The sequence below is a fragment of the Rhinopithecus roxellana genome, chromosome 1, assembly GCF_007565055.1.
Source record: "Rhinopithecus roxellana isolate Shanxi Qingling chromosome 1, ASM756505v1, whole genome shotgun sequence".
Lineage (NCBI taxonomy): Eukaryota > Metazoa > Chordata > Mammalia > Primates > Cercopithecidae > Rhinopithecus > Rhinopithecus roxellana.
Window position 1 is genome coordinate 130,143,123 of NC_044549.1, and position 16,576 is coordinate 130,159,698.

The following is a 16,576-nucleotide window of genomic DNA, read 5'->3' on the forward strand; positions in this document are numbered from 1 at the left end:
CTCCTGGGCTCAATTGATCGTCCTGAGTAGTTACAATTACAGGCACATGCCACCATGCCCAGCTAATTATTTTTACTTTTTGTAGAGACAGAGTCTTGCTATGTTGCCTGGGCTGAACTCGAACTCCTGGCCTCAGGCAATCCTCCTGTCTCAGTCTTCCAAAGTGCTGGCATTACAGGTATGAGCTACCATGCCTGGTGAGAGAAATTAAAAACTGAAATAAATATACACACATACACCTCAGTCTACCTAACTGCCAGTAAATAGATGGTAATTTTTTTTTTAAGTATAGGTACAAAAGAAAAGAAAATATCATTTTTCTACCTTAGGACAGACTTAGATGTAACAAGTAGCTTACTTACTTGTTCATAGTTAAAGGTATCTAACATTCCCAGAATAAGTCCCTGGATTTCTCCAAGTTTTCCTTTTCCATAAACTGGATCCTAATTAGAAAAAAATATAACTGTTATAATTCTATATTTCAAAATTACTTTAAAATGTAAGTTATCTGAAAAAGCCAAATGCTTTTTTTTTTTTTTAATTTTTTTTTAATTATACTTTAAGTTCTAGGGTACATGTGCATAACGTGCAGGTTTGTTACGTATGTATACTTGTGTCATGTTGGTGTGCTGCACCCATCAACTCGTCAGCACTCATCAATTCATCATTTATATCAGGTATAACTCCCAATGCAATCCCTCCCCCCTCCCCCCTCCCAATGATAGGCCCCGGTGTGTGATGTTCCCCTTCCCGAGTCCAAGTGATCTCATTGTTCAGTTCCCACCTATGAGTGAGAACATGCGGTGTTTGGTTTTCTGTTCTTGTGATAGTTTGCTAAGAATGATGGTTTCCAGCTGCATCCATGTCCCTACAAAGGACGCAAACTCATCGTTTTTTATGGCTGCATAGTATTCCATGGTGTATATGTGCCACATTTTCTTAATCCAGTCTGTCACAGATGGACATTTGGGTTGATTCCAAGTCTTTGCTATTGTGAATAGTGCCGCAATAAACATACATGTGCATGTGTCTTTATAGCAGCATGATTTATAATCCTTTGGGTATATACCCAGTAGTGGGATGGCTGGGTCATATGGTACATCTAGTTCTAGATCCTTGAGGAATTGCCATACTGTTTTCCATAATGGTTGAACTAGTTTACAATCCCACCAACAGTGTAAAAGTGTTCCTATTTCTCCACATCCTCTCCAACACCTGTTGTTTCCTGACTTTTTAATGATTGCCATTCTAACTGGTGTGAGATGGTATCTCATTGTGGTTTTGATTTGCATTTCTCTGATGGCCAGTGATGATGAGCATTTTTTCATGTGTCTGTTGGCTGTACGAATGTCTGCTTTTGAGAAATGTCTGTTCATATCCTTTGCCCACTTTTTGATGGGGTTGTTTGTTTTTTTCTTGTATATTTGTTTGAGTTCTTTGTAGATTCTGGATATTAGCCCTTTGTCAGATGAGTAGATTGCAAAAATTTTCTCCCATTCTGTAGGTTGCCTGTTCACTCTGATGGTGCCAAATGCTTTTAAGTATTTTTCTACAGTCACAAAATATTTATTCTTCCACAAATGTTCCACTGGAAATGTACCATAGTCTTCCTCTGATCATCTCAAATATTTTTGAAAAACAAAATTTAAATTATCCAAGCCCCTTTCTTAACAATCCTTGCAAGTCTAATTAAACTTTACTTTTATTTTGTTTCCGCAAGAAGCTTCCTCTCCTTCATATAAAACAGCAATTCTCCCTCTTTGCACTCTTATTTATCTGTTACATTAAAACCAGTGTACTCAGGAATACCCAGAATCTGTCCAACAACTCCTCCTGTGATCCCATTTAGCCACCTCCTGCCCTTAACCAACTACATCGCACCAGTTTTGGAGACAAACAGGTTCTGAGAAAACAGCTCTCAGTTTTTTGAAGTTTTTTTCAGTAAAGTCATTACTGATAAACAACAGATACCTAGATATCCAATGTTCCCTCCACTGCGTTTCATATGAGCTATACCAAGTAACTTGTTTATTATGTACATTTTGGAAACACTGAAGTGTACCAAAACACACACACACACACACACACACACACACACACACACACACACACAAAACAAAAAAACAAAAAACCACACCAAAAACTGAAATCCAAACAGAGATAAACACTGTTGATATTTTGATGTATATTTCTCTAGTCTTGTTTTTGGGAGAGGTGAGAAAAGGAAGGGAAAGAGGGATATATGTTTTAGTGTATAAAATTGGAGTATTTTACAAAATATTTTTATATCTTTTTTTAACTCAACCGTGTATTGTGAGCACTTTTCCATACCATCAAATATTTCTTTTTTTTCTCTACTCTTGTGACACATTACAAGTATTTCTTAATAGGTACAGAATATAAATTATGTGAAAATATCATGTTTTATTCATTTTCTGCTTTGAACATTTCACTTTTCCCCTTTCCCAAACTCCAGCCACTATTATCAAATGCTAGTGGCTGCAAATCTCAATTGGAATCTCTGATTCTTTTAGAGATTTCTAGACAGAAAACTATAGACTCAAAGGGCATTTTCATGGCTATCAATATATATTGCCAAATTGCTCTACCAAAGTTTATTTTAGGATTTTTATCCCCATCAGCATATGTATGTGCTCACTTCACTGACCTTTGGCTAGACTAATAATTATAATTTAAAAACTGTGAACAAATCACTCAAGTCTATTACTTTTCTCTAATATCAAGTTATATATGACATAAATGACTCGTTTCCATGCCAAATAGGAGAATCCAGCTACACAGTTATGATAAAAGTAGTTGCTATTTTAAGTGAGTAGCATATGCCAAGTACAGTACTAAGCACTTTATGTTTACCACATTACTAAATTCCTTCAACAGGTTTTGTGAGTAAAGAAACTGAGGCTTAAAGAGGTTACAAAAACTTCTCTAAGTCACAAAACTATCAAGCAGGTAAAATGGGATTTGAATCTAGGTACTTCAGAAATCATGCTTTTAATAACCACACTATACTGGTCTCCCAAGTATGGATACAAAAACTAATAAACTAAGTAATAAACTACTTCTTGCTTGAACATATGGGTTTCTAACATAGGTAACTAAATGATAAATTAATGATTGCTGGAAAACACGAGAAACGTGTCTGGCTGTTTCTTAGGGAGTCTTGGTACTGTTAAGAGTGTGAGTTCAGAAGGAAAAAAGGCCTATGGAAGCAGGAAAAACCTGTACAAGAATTGTCTCAGGATTTGCTTATTTTTCTCTTCTGGGTTCTAGTGATGGCTCTTGCAGAATAGGTCGTGCAGTTCCTAAGATTGGTTTTCAGTGCTTTGAGTCTATCTAGAGCAGCATGAGATTGTCTGCCAGAGGTTTCTTTGGCCTCTTCAACTGCTAGGGTTATGCTGAAGAAATCCAAGGCACAAAATAACTATGTGTAGTAATTATCAAATTAACAAGTTTGGGCTTGAACACATCACTTCAGCTTAATAGAAAAAATTTCTATTTCACAGCTAGGGATCATATCACTAAGCTCAAGATATCTGTCAAATATGTGGAAATCATTTACAAAAGGCAAGATACAGATATCTCAGACTAGTCCTTCAGAGAAAAAAACAACTCAAAGCCATATACCCACTGGACAATTTTTTCTTTTTATTTTCTTTGCATAAAAAGAGACCCTTGTTAATGCTTAATTATACATTTGGTCAAGTTCTTAGTAAGTACACATTTGCCAAATATCAACAGATGGTACAATATCTTATTAGAAAACTCTATGAAAATATTTACTATAATATGTGGATCCAGTATGACAATAGAGCTCTGGCATGTGTTTATAACAAAGGTGGTTTGGAGAACAAAGAGGTCTTAAAAGTTTAAATTCTGGGAAAAAGAAATCTTTATAGGTCATTTCTATATTTATATCATACATTTCACTGTAATATACATAATTTAAAAGCAAAATCATGAAAACAATCTCATGCTGGGACAACATATAAATTATAGAATGCAAAAGGGAGCTCAAAGCTTCTAGCACAGCATGCACCAAACCACTAGCTCTTCAAATTATTTTCCAAAGATGTCAGCTAGATTCTTCAGCAATGAATAAATGCTGAGGTTTCTCTTAAGTTGTTTGCAAACTATGAAGGAAGAGCATACTTGGGTACCCATGTAAATGTGTTTTTCAAGACACACACTATAAAAGATGTGATGACCACTTTTTTTTCCTATTGCTTTCTGGTACCTACTGTATCATGTATGTATATGTTTAAAATAAAAAAAAATCTTTATTAATTGAGCACTGCTTTAAAATATGAATGATGCCCTAAACAGGAGAGTCTATAAATAATTTGTTTGCCTTTCCTCAGTGAGAAAGTAATAAACAGCTTCTCAGAAGCTAAAAATTACTTCTGCCATAGAGCGAAGATAGAATGTATACAACATAAACACGGTCTTTAAAATGTTCTCTTATCACCTAATATTCATACAAAAAGATGGTGTAATTTGGGTCCCAGGCATCAGTCTGAATAAACACGTGAAGATCAAGATCTGTAAGAATCTGTTATCATGTGACCACTTCTTTTGGAAAAACTAATTTTTTCAGTTGTATCTGAGCAATTGCGCATCTAAGTAACTGCTGCTCCCTACATTTTTCAGTGGGGATCTGATAAAGCGAGGTGGGTATGAGAAACGCCTTGATTAGTGTTAGATACAGAAGAAAAGCCCTAAAACTTGAAGTTAGTAGACCTGGATTAATTCTAATGGCTCCCATTTCAAAACTGAATAAACTAAGACAAGTTATTTGATCTTTCTGAGTGGCACTTTTCTCATGAGAAATATGAGGTATTGCTACATCCCCAGCTTAATTTGCACAGTTAGAGATCAAAGAAGATAATGAACACTAAAGTGATTTGTAAACTGTTGAGAACCATACAAGGACATTAGGTGAGGGAGTCAACTAATATTTAATGGGCATATACTATGTTTTAGGCACGGCACTGGGTGTTGTAGATAACATAGTGAACAAGGGAGACATGATCTCTGCTTTTATAAAACTCACAGCCTAGGGGGTAAGCTAATATGAAGGTAGGGCTCAAAAAGAGTTTATATTTACAGGTGTGACTGGGGCTGCTGGTAAGGGTGAAAAGGCAAGGAAGAAAAAACTTAGCTCCTAAAATATTCTAGGAGATAGAGTAGAGAGGATTTGACGTGGATTAAATACCGGGACTGCTGAGGAAAATAATGAGGAATTCTAACACACAGTTAAGAAACAAATTATACAAACTGTTTACAATCTATTCCAGAAAACAGAAGAAGGGGGAACATTTCTTTTCTTTTCTTTTCTTTTTTTTTTTTGTAGACAGAGTCTTGCTCTGTCGCCCAGGCTGGAGTGCAGTGGCACAGTCTCGGCTCACTGCAAGCTCTGCCTCCTGGGTTCATGCCATTCTCCTGCCTCAGCCTCCCAAGTAGCTGGGACTACAGGCGCCCGCCACCATGCTCGGTTAATTTTTTTTGTAATTTTAGTAGAGATGGGTTTTCACCGTGTTAGTCAGGATGGTCTGGATCTCCTGACCTCATGATCTGCACGCCTCGGCCTCCCAAAGTGCTGGGATTACAGGTGTGAGCCACCAGTGCCTGGCTAAGGGAACATTTCTTAACTCATTCTCTGAGGCTAGCATCACCCTCATACCAAAACCAGCCACAGACATTACAAGAGAGGAAACTATATGAACAGAGATGCAAAAATTCTCAACAAAATATTAGCAAATTGAATCTAGTAATGTATAAAAAGAATTATACATAACAACCAAGTGGGATTTATCCCAGGTATGCAAGGCTGGTTCAACATTTAATGGGTGCAGTGGTTCATGCCTGTAATCCCAGCACTTACGGAGGCAGAGGCGGGAGAATGGCTTGAGCCCAGGGTGAGACCCACTTGGGCAACACAGTGACACCCCATTCTCCACAAAAAAGGAAAAAAAATAAAAAGACAAGAAAAATCAATTCCTGTAATCCATCACATCAACAGGCTAAATAAGAAAAATCACATGATCATATTAGTAGATGCAGAATTTGCACTTGATAAAATCTAATGCCCACTCATGATAGACAAACTGTGAGCAAACAAGAAAGGGAGGGACACTTCCTAAACTTGATAAACAACATTTATAAGAACCTTACAGCTAACATCATACTTAATGGTGAGAAACCAGATGTCTTTCTTCTAAGACAGAAAGTAAGGAAAAGATATCCCCTCTCACCACTCCTATTCAACATTGTACTGGAAGTTCTAGTTACAGCAATAAGACAAGAAAAGGAAATAAAAGATATACAGATTGGGAAGGAAGAAATAAAACTGTCTTTGTTTGCAGATGACATGATTGTCTAAAAAAACCTGAAACAATTAAGTGATTATACCAAGTTACAGGATACAAGGTAATTACACATAAGTCAATTGGTTTCCAATATGCCAGCAACCAACAGTTAGAATTTAAAATTAAAAAGACACTTCATATTAGTACCTAAGAGAAATATTTAGATGTCTAATAAAATATACATAAAGTTTGTATGAATAAAACTAAAAATCTCTAATGAGGGAAAGCAAAGAAGATCTAAATACATGGAGAAATATTTCATGTTCGTGAAGAGAAAGATTTGATATTATTATAATGTTAGTTCTTCATTTGATCTATAAGTTCAATGTACTCCTAATCAAAATTCCAGCAAGTTACTTTGTAGATATCAACAAACCGTTTCTGAAGTTTAAAGCAGAGAGGCAAAAGACAAGGAATGAACAACACGATAATGAAGAACAGCGAAGTTGGACGATTGTCACTCCCTGACTTTAAGACCTATTATAAAACTACAGTAATCAAGACAGCGTTGGTATTGGTGAAGGAACAGAAAATAGATCAATGTAAAAGAACAGAAAACCCAGAGGGAGACCCATATGAGTATGGTCAACTAAACAAAGACAATTCAATGGAGAAAGGGACAGTCCTTTCAACAAGTAGTGTTGGCACTAGTTCCAACTGTGTATATCCACATGCAGAAAAATGAATCAACACTGACCATACGTTTTCCCCTAAAATTAACACAAAATGGATCATAGCTCTAAATGTAAAATGCAAAAATACAAAACTTTTAGGAGAAAACATATGACAAAATCTGGGTAACCTTGAGTTTGGTGATGAGTTTTTACATACAACATCAAAAGCATGATCCATGGGAGAAAAAGTCAATAAACTGGACTTCATGAAAAGCAACCACTTATGCTATGTGAAAGACGCTGTTAAGAGAATGAAAAGACCAGTCATAGAATGGGAGAAAATATTTGCAAGACACACATGTGATAAAGAACCTTATCCAAAATATACAAAGAATCCTTAAAATCCAACAAGAAAACAAACCCTTCAAAAAGCACATAAAAGCTCAATATCACATGTTGTAAGAGAACTACAAATTAAAATGATTATGAGACTACTACACATCTACTAGAATGTCTAAAATCCAAAACACTGACAATACCACATGCTGCTAAGATATGGAGCAACAGGAACATTCATTTAGTGCTGGCAGAAATGTAAAATGGTATAGACATTTTGGAAGAGAGTTTGGCAGCTTCTTACAAAAGTAAGCATAGTCTTATATAATCCAGCAATCACATTCCTAGGTATTTACCCAAATGAGTCTAAAACTTAAGTCCACACAAAAAGCCTGCATATGAATGTTCATAGCTGCTCTACTGAAATTTGTCAGAACCGGAAGGCAACCAAGATGTTATTTGATAGGTATATGGATAGACAAAACTGTGGAACATCCATACAATGGAATACAGAGATAAAAAGAAATGAACTATCGAGCCCCCAAAAGAAATGGAAGAACTTTAAGTGCACTTTAATTGCTAAGTGAAAAAAGCCAAAACGAAAAGACTACGCACTCTATGATTCCAACTATATGACATTCTGGAAGAGGTAAAACTATAGGGACAGTTAAAAAAAAAAAATCAGTGGGCCGGGCACGGTGGCTCGCACCTGTAATCCCAGCACTTTGGGAGGCAGAGGTGGGCAGATCACTTGAGGCCAGGAGTTCAAGACCAGCCTGGTCAACATGGCAAGACCCCATCTCTACTAAAAATACAAAAATTAGCCGGGTACAGTGGTGTATGCCTGTAATCCCAGCTATTTGGGAGGCTGAGGCATGAGAATCTCTTGAATCTGGGAGGTGGAGGTTGCAGTGAGCAGAGATCACGCCAATGTACTCTAGCCTGGGTGACAGAGTGAGACTCTGTCTCAAAAAAAAAAAAAAAAAATAGTGGTTACCAGGGGATTAGGGTAGGGAGGATGAATAGGTGGAGTACAGGGGCCTTTTAGAGCAGTATATGATATGGTAATGGTGGATATAGGACACTACGCATTTGTCAAACCCATACAACTGTACAACACAAAGGGTGATTCCTAATGTAAACTATGGATTTTAGTTAATAATTATAATATATCAGTATTAATTCACCAATTGTAACAAATATACCACACTAACACAAAGACGTTAATGGTAGGCAAAACTGCGTGTGGGAGGGAGAAGGGGTAAAAGGGAATTCTCTGTATTTTCTGTTTAATGTCTCTGTAAATCTAATACTGCTCTAGTAATTAATAATAGAAAAACTAAACCTGAATGAAAGGTCTGGCTGTGTAACTGAGGCTTGCTGACTGATGCAACTCCATGTAGAGTGACAGGACAGCTAGCCAGCCTTTTTCTTGAGGAAAACCTGAAGCATCAATCTATTCAGGGTTTATTTCTCTGAGATCATTCAGTGTCTCAAGAAAATGAACCTGTCTCCTTCGTGGGAAGTGAGTGCGTCTGATGGCTGCTGGAAGGGGGAAGAGGAGCACAGGGAATCCTATCAGCAGACTTTCCCCAAATCCTCATTTTCAGCCCTGTGTTTTACTCCCCTCCCCTTGTGTCTGAGTCATTCCTCTGCTAAAAATCTTGATGACAACTGATTTTAGAATAAAATCCAAACTCCTTATCATGAATTACCAAGCAATTAAAGACACAGTCCCTGCCTATCTCTCAAATTTCAGCTCTGTGATTTTTCTTTATTCTTATCCTATGTTCTGAGCACACTTAAAAAACTTGTAACTTCCCAAATGTATCATGCTTTCACCTCAAAGTCTTTGTGTATATACAGTAAATCCTACCTCCTTTCTTTCCTTGATTTCCTTGGACTCTTTTAAGAATCAGACATCTCCTCTTCCAGGAAATCTTTCCAAATTCCCTAGTCTGTTTCAGGTATACACTTTTATTGGTACTCCTTTGGTCATATATAGTCATACATACAACTCAATCTAACTTACTCAAAAAAGTTAATTATTGTAAAGATGCTAGGGTATTTCACAGATCCAAAAAGAGGAATGCTACTAAGTCTCAAGAGTCACAATGAAGGACTCATGTGCATCAGCTTTTTCTCCCCAAGTCGCCTCCTCTCCCGGTCTCTATGCCTTGAATCCTCTTTATACATTGTATCCGTTGGTGTGTCTCTCTTCTTAGAGTCTACTACATTCGTCTCCTTCTCTCTACAGATTATGCTTTTTCACTCTTCCAGTCCATATAATGGAAAAACAGGAACTGTCCACTCCTGAAATTTGTACCTGACGTAATCCAGAGACTTAATGAGAAACTTACAGGTCTTTTCCAAGTTCAGTTCTAAAATGTCCTGGAAAGCACACTGATCGGCCTTGTTTAGGCCATTTGCTCACCCTGAGTCAATCGGCTGGACACAGGAGGCAGGGTCACACTTTCCCACAGCTGCTCCTGCTCTTATGCAGATTAAGTATAGAAATGTAGGTATGGCAATTATCCTATATTCAGAGCAGATAATCCTGAAGGTGGCCACTATTACTTGCATAGAGCCCTATGAATAGTTGTATCAGAACATTTTTTTGTCTCTCAAATAAGAGCTCTTATGGGTTCAGAACTATGCCTTTCATCTAAACAGCATAACGTACAATTAATATATTTAATTAATAATGAACTCAAAAGACCAGGGACATAAACAAATTTTAAAAAGCTCACGACATAATAAAAAAGAACACGAATTAGGAAGTGAGAGACTTAGGGGGTGGTCCAAGTTCTGCCGCTAATGATAGGCTAAGAACTCAACTTCTCTATACTTCAGTTTCCTCTTTCTTCAACAGAAATGTTTATAATAGCCCTGCCTACCTCAAGAGATCGTTGTTGGCTTCAAATGAAATGATATCTGTGAAAGCACTTTGAAAAATAAAAATATCTGTACAAATATAAGGTAGCATAATTACAGTAATCACAAATATGCAAATGAGGAATTTAAGAAATAACATACCTTCCTGATTAGTGGAAGTTAACAACCATTGAAAGTAGAAAATGATAAGAAAAAATTATAATGAATGCCAGTATAACTCAAAATAAAGTGAAAAATTTCAAATATCAAGAGACTTCTAGATTCCAAAGTCTTGAAATATAAAAAATTTTAAAAATCATGTTTTTGTCAAGAGAAAAACATGTTTTTGTTATAATTTACATATCATAACATGTGGTTAAAGCTCAATAGAGAGCAAAATGTATAACACAGAGAGAACCCATTTGGCTTTATGATTTCATTTCTTCTAACTTATTTGGAAAAGTATTCCTGCCCTTTGGATACATTACTTTATATATATATATATATATATTTTTTTTTTTTTTTTTGAGACAGAGTCTGGCTCTGTCTCCCAGGCTGGAGTGCAGTGGCCGGATCTCAGCTCACTGCAAGCTCCGCCTCCCGGGTTTACACCATTCTCCTGCCTCAGCCTCCCGAGTAGCTGGGACTACAGGCATCCGCCACCTTGCCCGGCTAGTTTTTTGTCTTTTTAGTAGAGACGAGGTTTCACCGTGTTAGCCAGGATGGTCTCGATCTCCTGACCTCGTGATCCGCCCGACTCGGCCTCCCAAAGTGCTGGGATTACAGGCTTGAGCCACCGCGCCCGGCCACATTACTTTATATATGATTAGAAACCTCATAAGTAATGTGCTTTAAAATGGATATGTGAAGCAGTCTATATCAAAGAATTATTCAACACATGATAATTGTTAAGATCAAATTAAATAATACATGTAAAAATGTATTCTGGCTGGGCATGGTGGCTACTGCCTGTAATCCGAGCACTTTGGGAGGCCGAGGCAGGCAGATCACCTGAGGTCAGGAGATCGAGACAAGCCTGACCAACATGGAGAAATCCTGTCTCTACTAAAAATACAAAATCAGCTGGGCGTGGTGGCACATGCCTATAATCCCAGCTACTCGGGAGGCTGAGGCAGGAGAATCGCTTGAATCTGGGAGGCGAAGGTTGCAGTGAGCCAAGATCACACCATTGCAACTCCAGCCTGGGCAACAAGAGTGAAACTGTCTCAAAAAAAAAAAAAAGCATTCTAAATGATAGTATACCATGTGATGACAAAGACTACAGGATGTAGTCTTCTTTATCAGAAAAGCCCCAGAAGCTTAATATCAGATGGAAGTAGAGCTTGGTGAGTCTTAAAAGAGAACTAACTGATAGGAACATTCTTGATTGAATAAAAACCATTTGAAAATTATAAGGACTAATGGCATCATATTATGGTTTGTTTTGTGTGGGGCGGGGGGGGGGGCAGGGTGTATGCACATGTATGCCTATACTGAATAAAGTGAGGAAAGACAAAATGGATTCTGAGTATAAGTCCTGTTGTTTCCCTAAGAATGCTCACAGGTATTTTTCTAAAAATGTTTCTTGGAGTATTCTGAGTGTTCTCTTTTGATGAAGCTGAGAAGGTTCAGGCTTTTTTGCTGAAAGAAACGAACTGAAATGATGCTTCCTACAAAAGCTTTGGACACAAAGCCAGCTAGGATTTAGAGTCAGGGATGAGTATTCAAGACAAAAATTATTTTAGGATGAGTTCGAAAGCCTAAATAACAGCCAATGCTTAGGAAATCCCTGTATTAATTTTTAGATTCTTTTAGGAATCTAAAAATTATAATCAGCTGGAAAGAAATGATAACTGCCTCCCAGTTAGCAAACCAATAGGAAACTTGTATATCTGAATCCCAAGGCAACAGGGAATATCTGAAGGTTGCACGCCCTAACTGAAGGTCACCAGCTTATGTCAGGCAAAGTCACACCAATAAAATGACAAGAAAAGATTCAAGAATGAGGGTCGGAAGTTAGATATTTACATATTTAGCTATTGCCAAAAATTAGCTGCATTATGCTTGAGATCCCTTTAAACATTAGCCCAATTGACTATTATTTATATATAACTAAAATGTTAGTTGTAATCAATCAATATTTAATATTCACTCGCTTTAACTCACCTGTAAAATTCTTTGCAAGATTGATGGAAGGGCAATAAATGCTGCCATGCTATTTAAAACTTGCATGGTCAAAGATTTCAGAGCTGTTATAACAAAATATTAATATTAAGGTTAGTTTAAAATAAGAGTTTTCAGTTTTTCCTGTAAGTCTGTGGAAAACAGTGGATTTATACAGCTTCTTAGAAACTTAGTTAACCAAGGCCTATTTGAGATTTTAAAATTAACTGTTGACAAGTTACAAGTTACAAAGACTACCATTATTTAAGATAAATTATATGAGTGGAACAACAGAAAGAAATATGAAAGATGAGATCAACCATACTGTATGGTTTCATTAAGGAAAATCATAAGAATATGCTATTGGAAAAAGATACTATCCTGATAGTTTCTGCAGACAAATATTGGATTGATGACATAGGTGGACTCAGTCATTTGAATTCTGAAGAACTTACCTTCAGAGTGTAGATGAGGAATGGCTGAACTGGACAGCTTCTGAGGAGCCATCATTGCCTCCAATAATGGAAACCAAAGTGCCTGTAATGTCAGAGAAAATCAAAGAAAAATAGATTTCATTTTTTCGTTGGTCAAAGAAAACAATGAAAAACAAAAGAATAACTAACATCACCATAATGTTTTACAGGTTGAAACGTACTTCTCACATACCATTTGTTTGTAAAAATAAGAAAAATAAAAATGGAAATATTTGGGGCAAAAAAAGAGACAATACAAAGCAGAAACCACAGCTAGAACAGGTATCTTTATCACGAAGCCTTGGGAAACATAAGGAGGCCAAAGTTAAGTAAGTCTAGGACTTGGAACTGCAATCTTACTTGCCTCAGGGGAGGGCAGGTTCAAAGAAGCCAGGAAAGAGCCTCCTGCTAGATTCTTATCTACTCTATTAAAATTTTATCACTGACAAAGTTTAAAATAACCCTATTGCTGCATAAAGAAAAAAACACACCCGCCAGCTGTCCCTCACTCAATTTTCTTTAGCTATGTCAAGCAAGAAAAATGAGTAAAGGTTATCCAAAGTTTTTTCCACATCAAGCATTATCTTATATTTCCCAAGTCATCACGGACCAGAAAATAGAAGTTAAAACTGTATCAGTTAACATGATCAACCATGTCAAGAGATTTTAAAAAATCTATCATTTATTTATATTACATTAATCACTACTAAATGCTTTACATTTAAATTTTTGCATTTCAATCTCATAATAACCTTATACAGTAGGTATTATCTTCACCAGAGATATGAAATTGAGGCTCATTGAAGTTAAGCAATTTTTCAAAGACCACACAGACAGTCAATTACCTGACTCTAAATTCTGTGTTCTTCCTAAGCCTTAGGAAAAATATTCATTATAAAAATGAATGGCCAGGCATGGTGGCTCAAGCCTGTAATCCCAGCACTTTGGGAAGCCGAGGCAGGCAGATCACCTGAGGTCAGGAACTCAAGACCAGCCTGGGCAACATGATGAAACCCCATCTCTACTAACAATACAAAAAAATTAGCCGGGCATGGTGGCAGGTGCCTGTAATCCCAGCTACTTGGGAGGCTGAGGTAGGAGAATCACTTGTACCCAGGAGGCGGAGGTTGCAGTGAGCCAAGATCGTGCCATTGCACTCCAGCCTGGGCAAGAAAGGCGAGACTCAGTCTCAAAAAAAAAAAAAAAAATGAACCCACTGCTGCCCTGCCCCCATGAAGATTCTGCCACCCACCCCTGCTGGTGTGCAGTGCACCCCAAACCACTGCTGTCCATCCTGGCACAAGCATGTGCACCTGTCATGCCACTGTTGCTGCTGGCACACACACACACAAGGATGGACTCCACAGCCACTGCCTCAACAAAGTGCTCTGGCTGGCAGCCCCCACTGGAGCATTGTTACCAGCTGACCAGAAACATTTTAGCTCCTCCAATGCAGCAAGTACGTAAGTTCGAGGGGCCAGAGCACAAAGCCATAGGTCTGGTCTCAGCCGCTAAGGGTTAGAACAAGCTGCCCAGTAGTGTCGAGCTGAGCCTTGGCCCCCTGAAATCTTCCAGAAATGAAGACAGTTGACTGACCCCACATGATACCACAGTCAAACCTTCAAAGGCATCAAAGAATACAAAAGCAAAAAATGCCATCCAAAGTACAGCAACTTCAAATATTAAAGGTACACCAGCTTATATAGATAAGAACGAACTCTGGAAACTTAAAAAGCCAGAGTTTCTTCTTAATAGCAAACAACCCCACTAATTCCCCAGCAATGGATCTTAACCATGCTGAAATGGCTGAAATGACAGATACAGAATTCAGAATTTGGATAGGAATGAAGATGTTTGAGATCTGGAGAAAGTTGAATTCAAATCTAAGGAATCTTAGGAATCTAATAAAATCTAATAAAATGATACGAGCTGAAAGAGGAAATAGCCATTTTAAGAAAGAACCAAACTGATCTTTTAGAGCTGAAAAACTCACTACAAGAATCATATAATACAAGTGGGACAATTAACAGCAGAGTAGATCAAGCTGAAGAAAGAATCTCAGAGCTTGAAGACTGGTTCTTCAAATAAAAAATGAAGATGAGTTCTTCAAATAAAAAATAATGACAAAAACAAAGAAAAAAAGAAAAAAAATGAACAAAACCTCCAGGAAATATGGATTATGTAAAGGTACCAAACCTTTGGCATTCCTGAAAGAGAGGGAGAGAGGACAAGCAACCTGGAAAACATATTTGAGGACACTGTCCACAAAAATTTCCCTAAGCTTGCTAGGTTCTTGACCTTGAGAGGCTGATATTTAAACTCAGGAAATGCAGAGAACCTTTGTGAGATATTATACAACGGGCCAGGCGCGGTGGCTCAAGCCTGTAATCCCAGCACTTTGGGAGGCCGAGATGGGCGGATCACGAGGTCAGGAGATCGAGACCATCCTGGCTAACACGGTGAAACCCCGTCTCTACTAAAAAATACAAAAAACTAGCCGGGCGAGGTGGCGGGCGCCTGTAGTCCCAGCTACTCGGAGGCTGAGGCAGGAGAATGGCATAAACCCGGGAGGCGGAGCTTGCAGTGGGCTGAGAACCGGCCACTGCACTCCAGCCTGGGCGACAGAGCAAGACTCCGTCTCAAAAAAAAAAAAAAAAAGAGATATTATACAAGACAACCATTACCAAGACACATGGTCATCAGATTCTCCAAGGTCAACAAGAAAAAAAAAATTAAAGGCCGCTAGAGAGAAGGGGTAGGTCACCTACAAAGGGAATCCCATCAGGCAAACAGTGGACTTTTCTGCAGAAACCATACAAACCAGAAGAGACTGGGGGCTTATACTCAGCATTCTTACAGAAAAAAATTCCGACCCAAAATTTCATATCCAAACAAACTAAACTTCACAAGCAAAGGAGAAATAAAATCATTTTCAGACAATGAATGCTAAGGAAATTCGTTACCACCAGACATGTCTTACAAGAGGTCCTTAAGCTAAACGTGGAAACAAAAGACTATTATCAGCCACCACAAAAAAAACACTTAAGTACATAGACCATTGACACCATAAAGCAACTACAATGAAGTCTGCACAACAACCAACTAACAACATGATGACAGGATCAAATTTGCACATAACATTCTTGAACATAAACAGGCTAAATACTACCCCTAAAAGGCACAGAGTGGTAAGCTGGATAAAGAAGCAAGATTCAATGGTATGTTGTCTTCCAAGAGATCCATTTTACATACAATGACACTCATAGACTCAAAGAAAATGGATGGAGAAAAATCTACCAAGCAAACAAACAAACAAACAAAAAAAAACAAAAAAGAGCAGGGGTTGCTATTCTAATTTCAGACAAAAGAGACTTTAAAACAACAAAGAACAAAAAAGACAAAGGCATTAAATAACGATAAAGGGCTCGATTCAACAAGAAGACTTAAGTATCCTAATATATATGCACCCAACAATGGAGCACCAGATATATAATACAAGTTCTTAGAAACCTATGAAGAGACTTAGATAACCACACAGTAATAGTGGGAGACTTCAATACTCCACTAATAGTATCAGACAGATCATCAAGGCAGAAAACTAGCAAAGATACTCAGGACCTGAATGTGATACCTGACCAAATGGATCTAAGTGACGCCTGCAGAACATTCCACCCAATAATAACAGAATATGCATTCTTCCCATCTCTACCTGGCACACACTCTAAAAATC

The 16,576-nt window shown here is 37.7% G+C and overlaps 1 protein-coding gene across 3 annotated transcripts in view; it reads right to left on the reverse strand.

The window, feature by feature from the left end:
- VPS8 (VPS8 subunit of CORVET complex) overlaps positions 1 to 16,576 on the reverse strand; it is a 263,309-nt gene that overhangs the window by 67,803 nt on the left and 178,930 nt on the right. For all 3 annotated transcript variants that reach the window (XM_030931118.1, XM_030931123.1, XM_030931127.1), the window contains 3 exons: positions 12,829 to 12,910; positions 12,377 to 12,459; positions 363 to 443 (listed from right to left, as the gene is read on the reverse strand). In XM_030931118.1, coding sequence (XP_030786978.1) covers positions 363 to 443; positions 12,377 to 12,459; positions 12,829 to 12,910 — 246 coding nt within the window. The remainder of the gene's footprint in view (positions 1 to 362; positions 444 to 12,376; positions 12,460 to 12,828; positions 12,911 to 16,576) is intronic.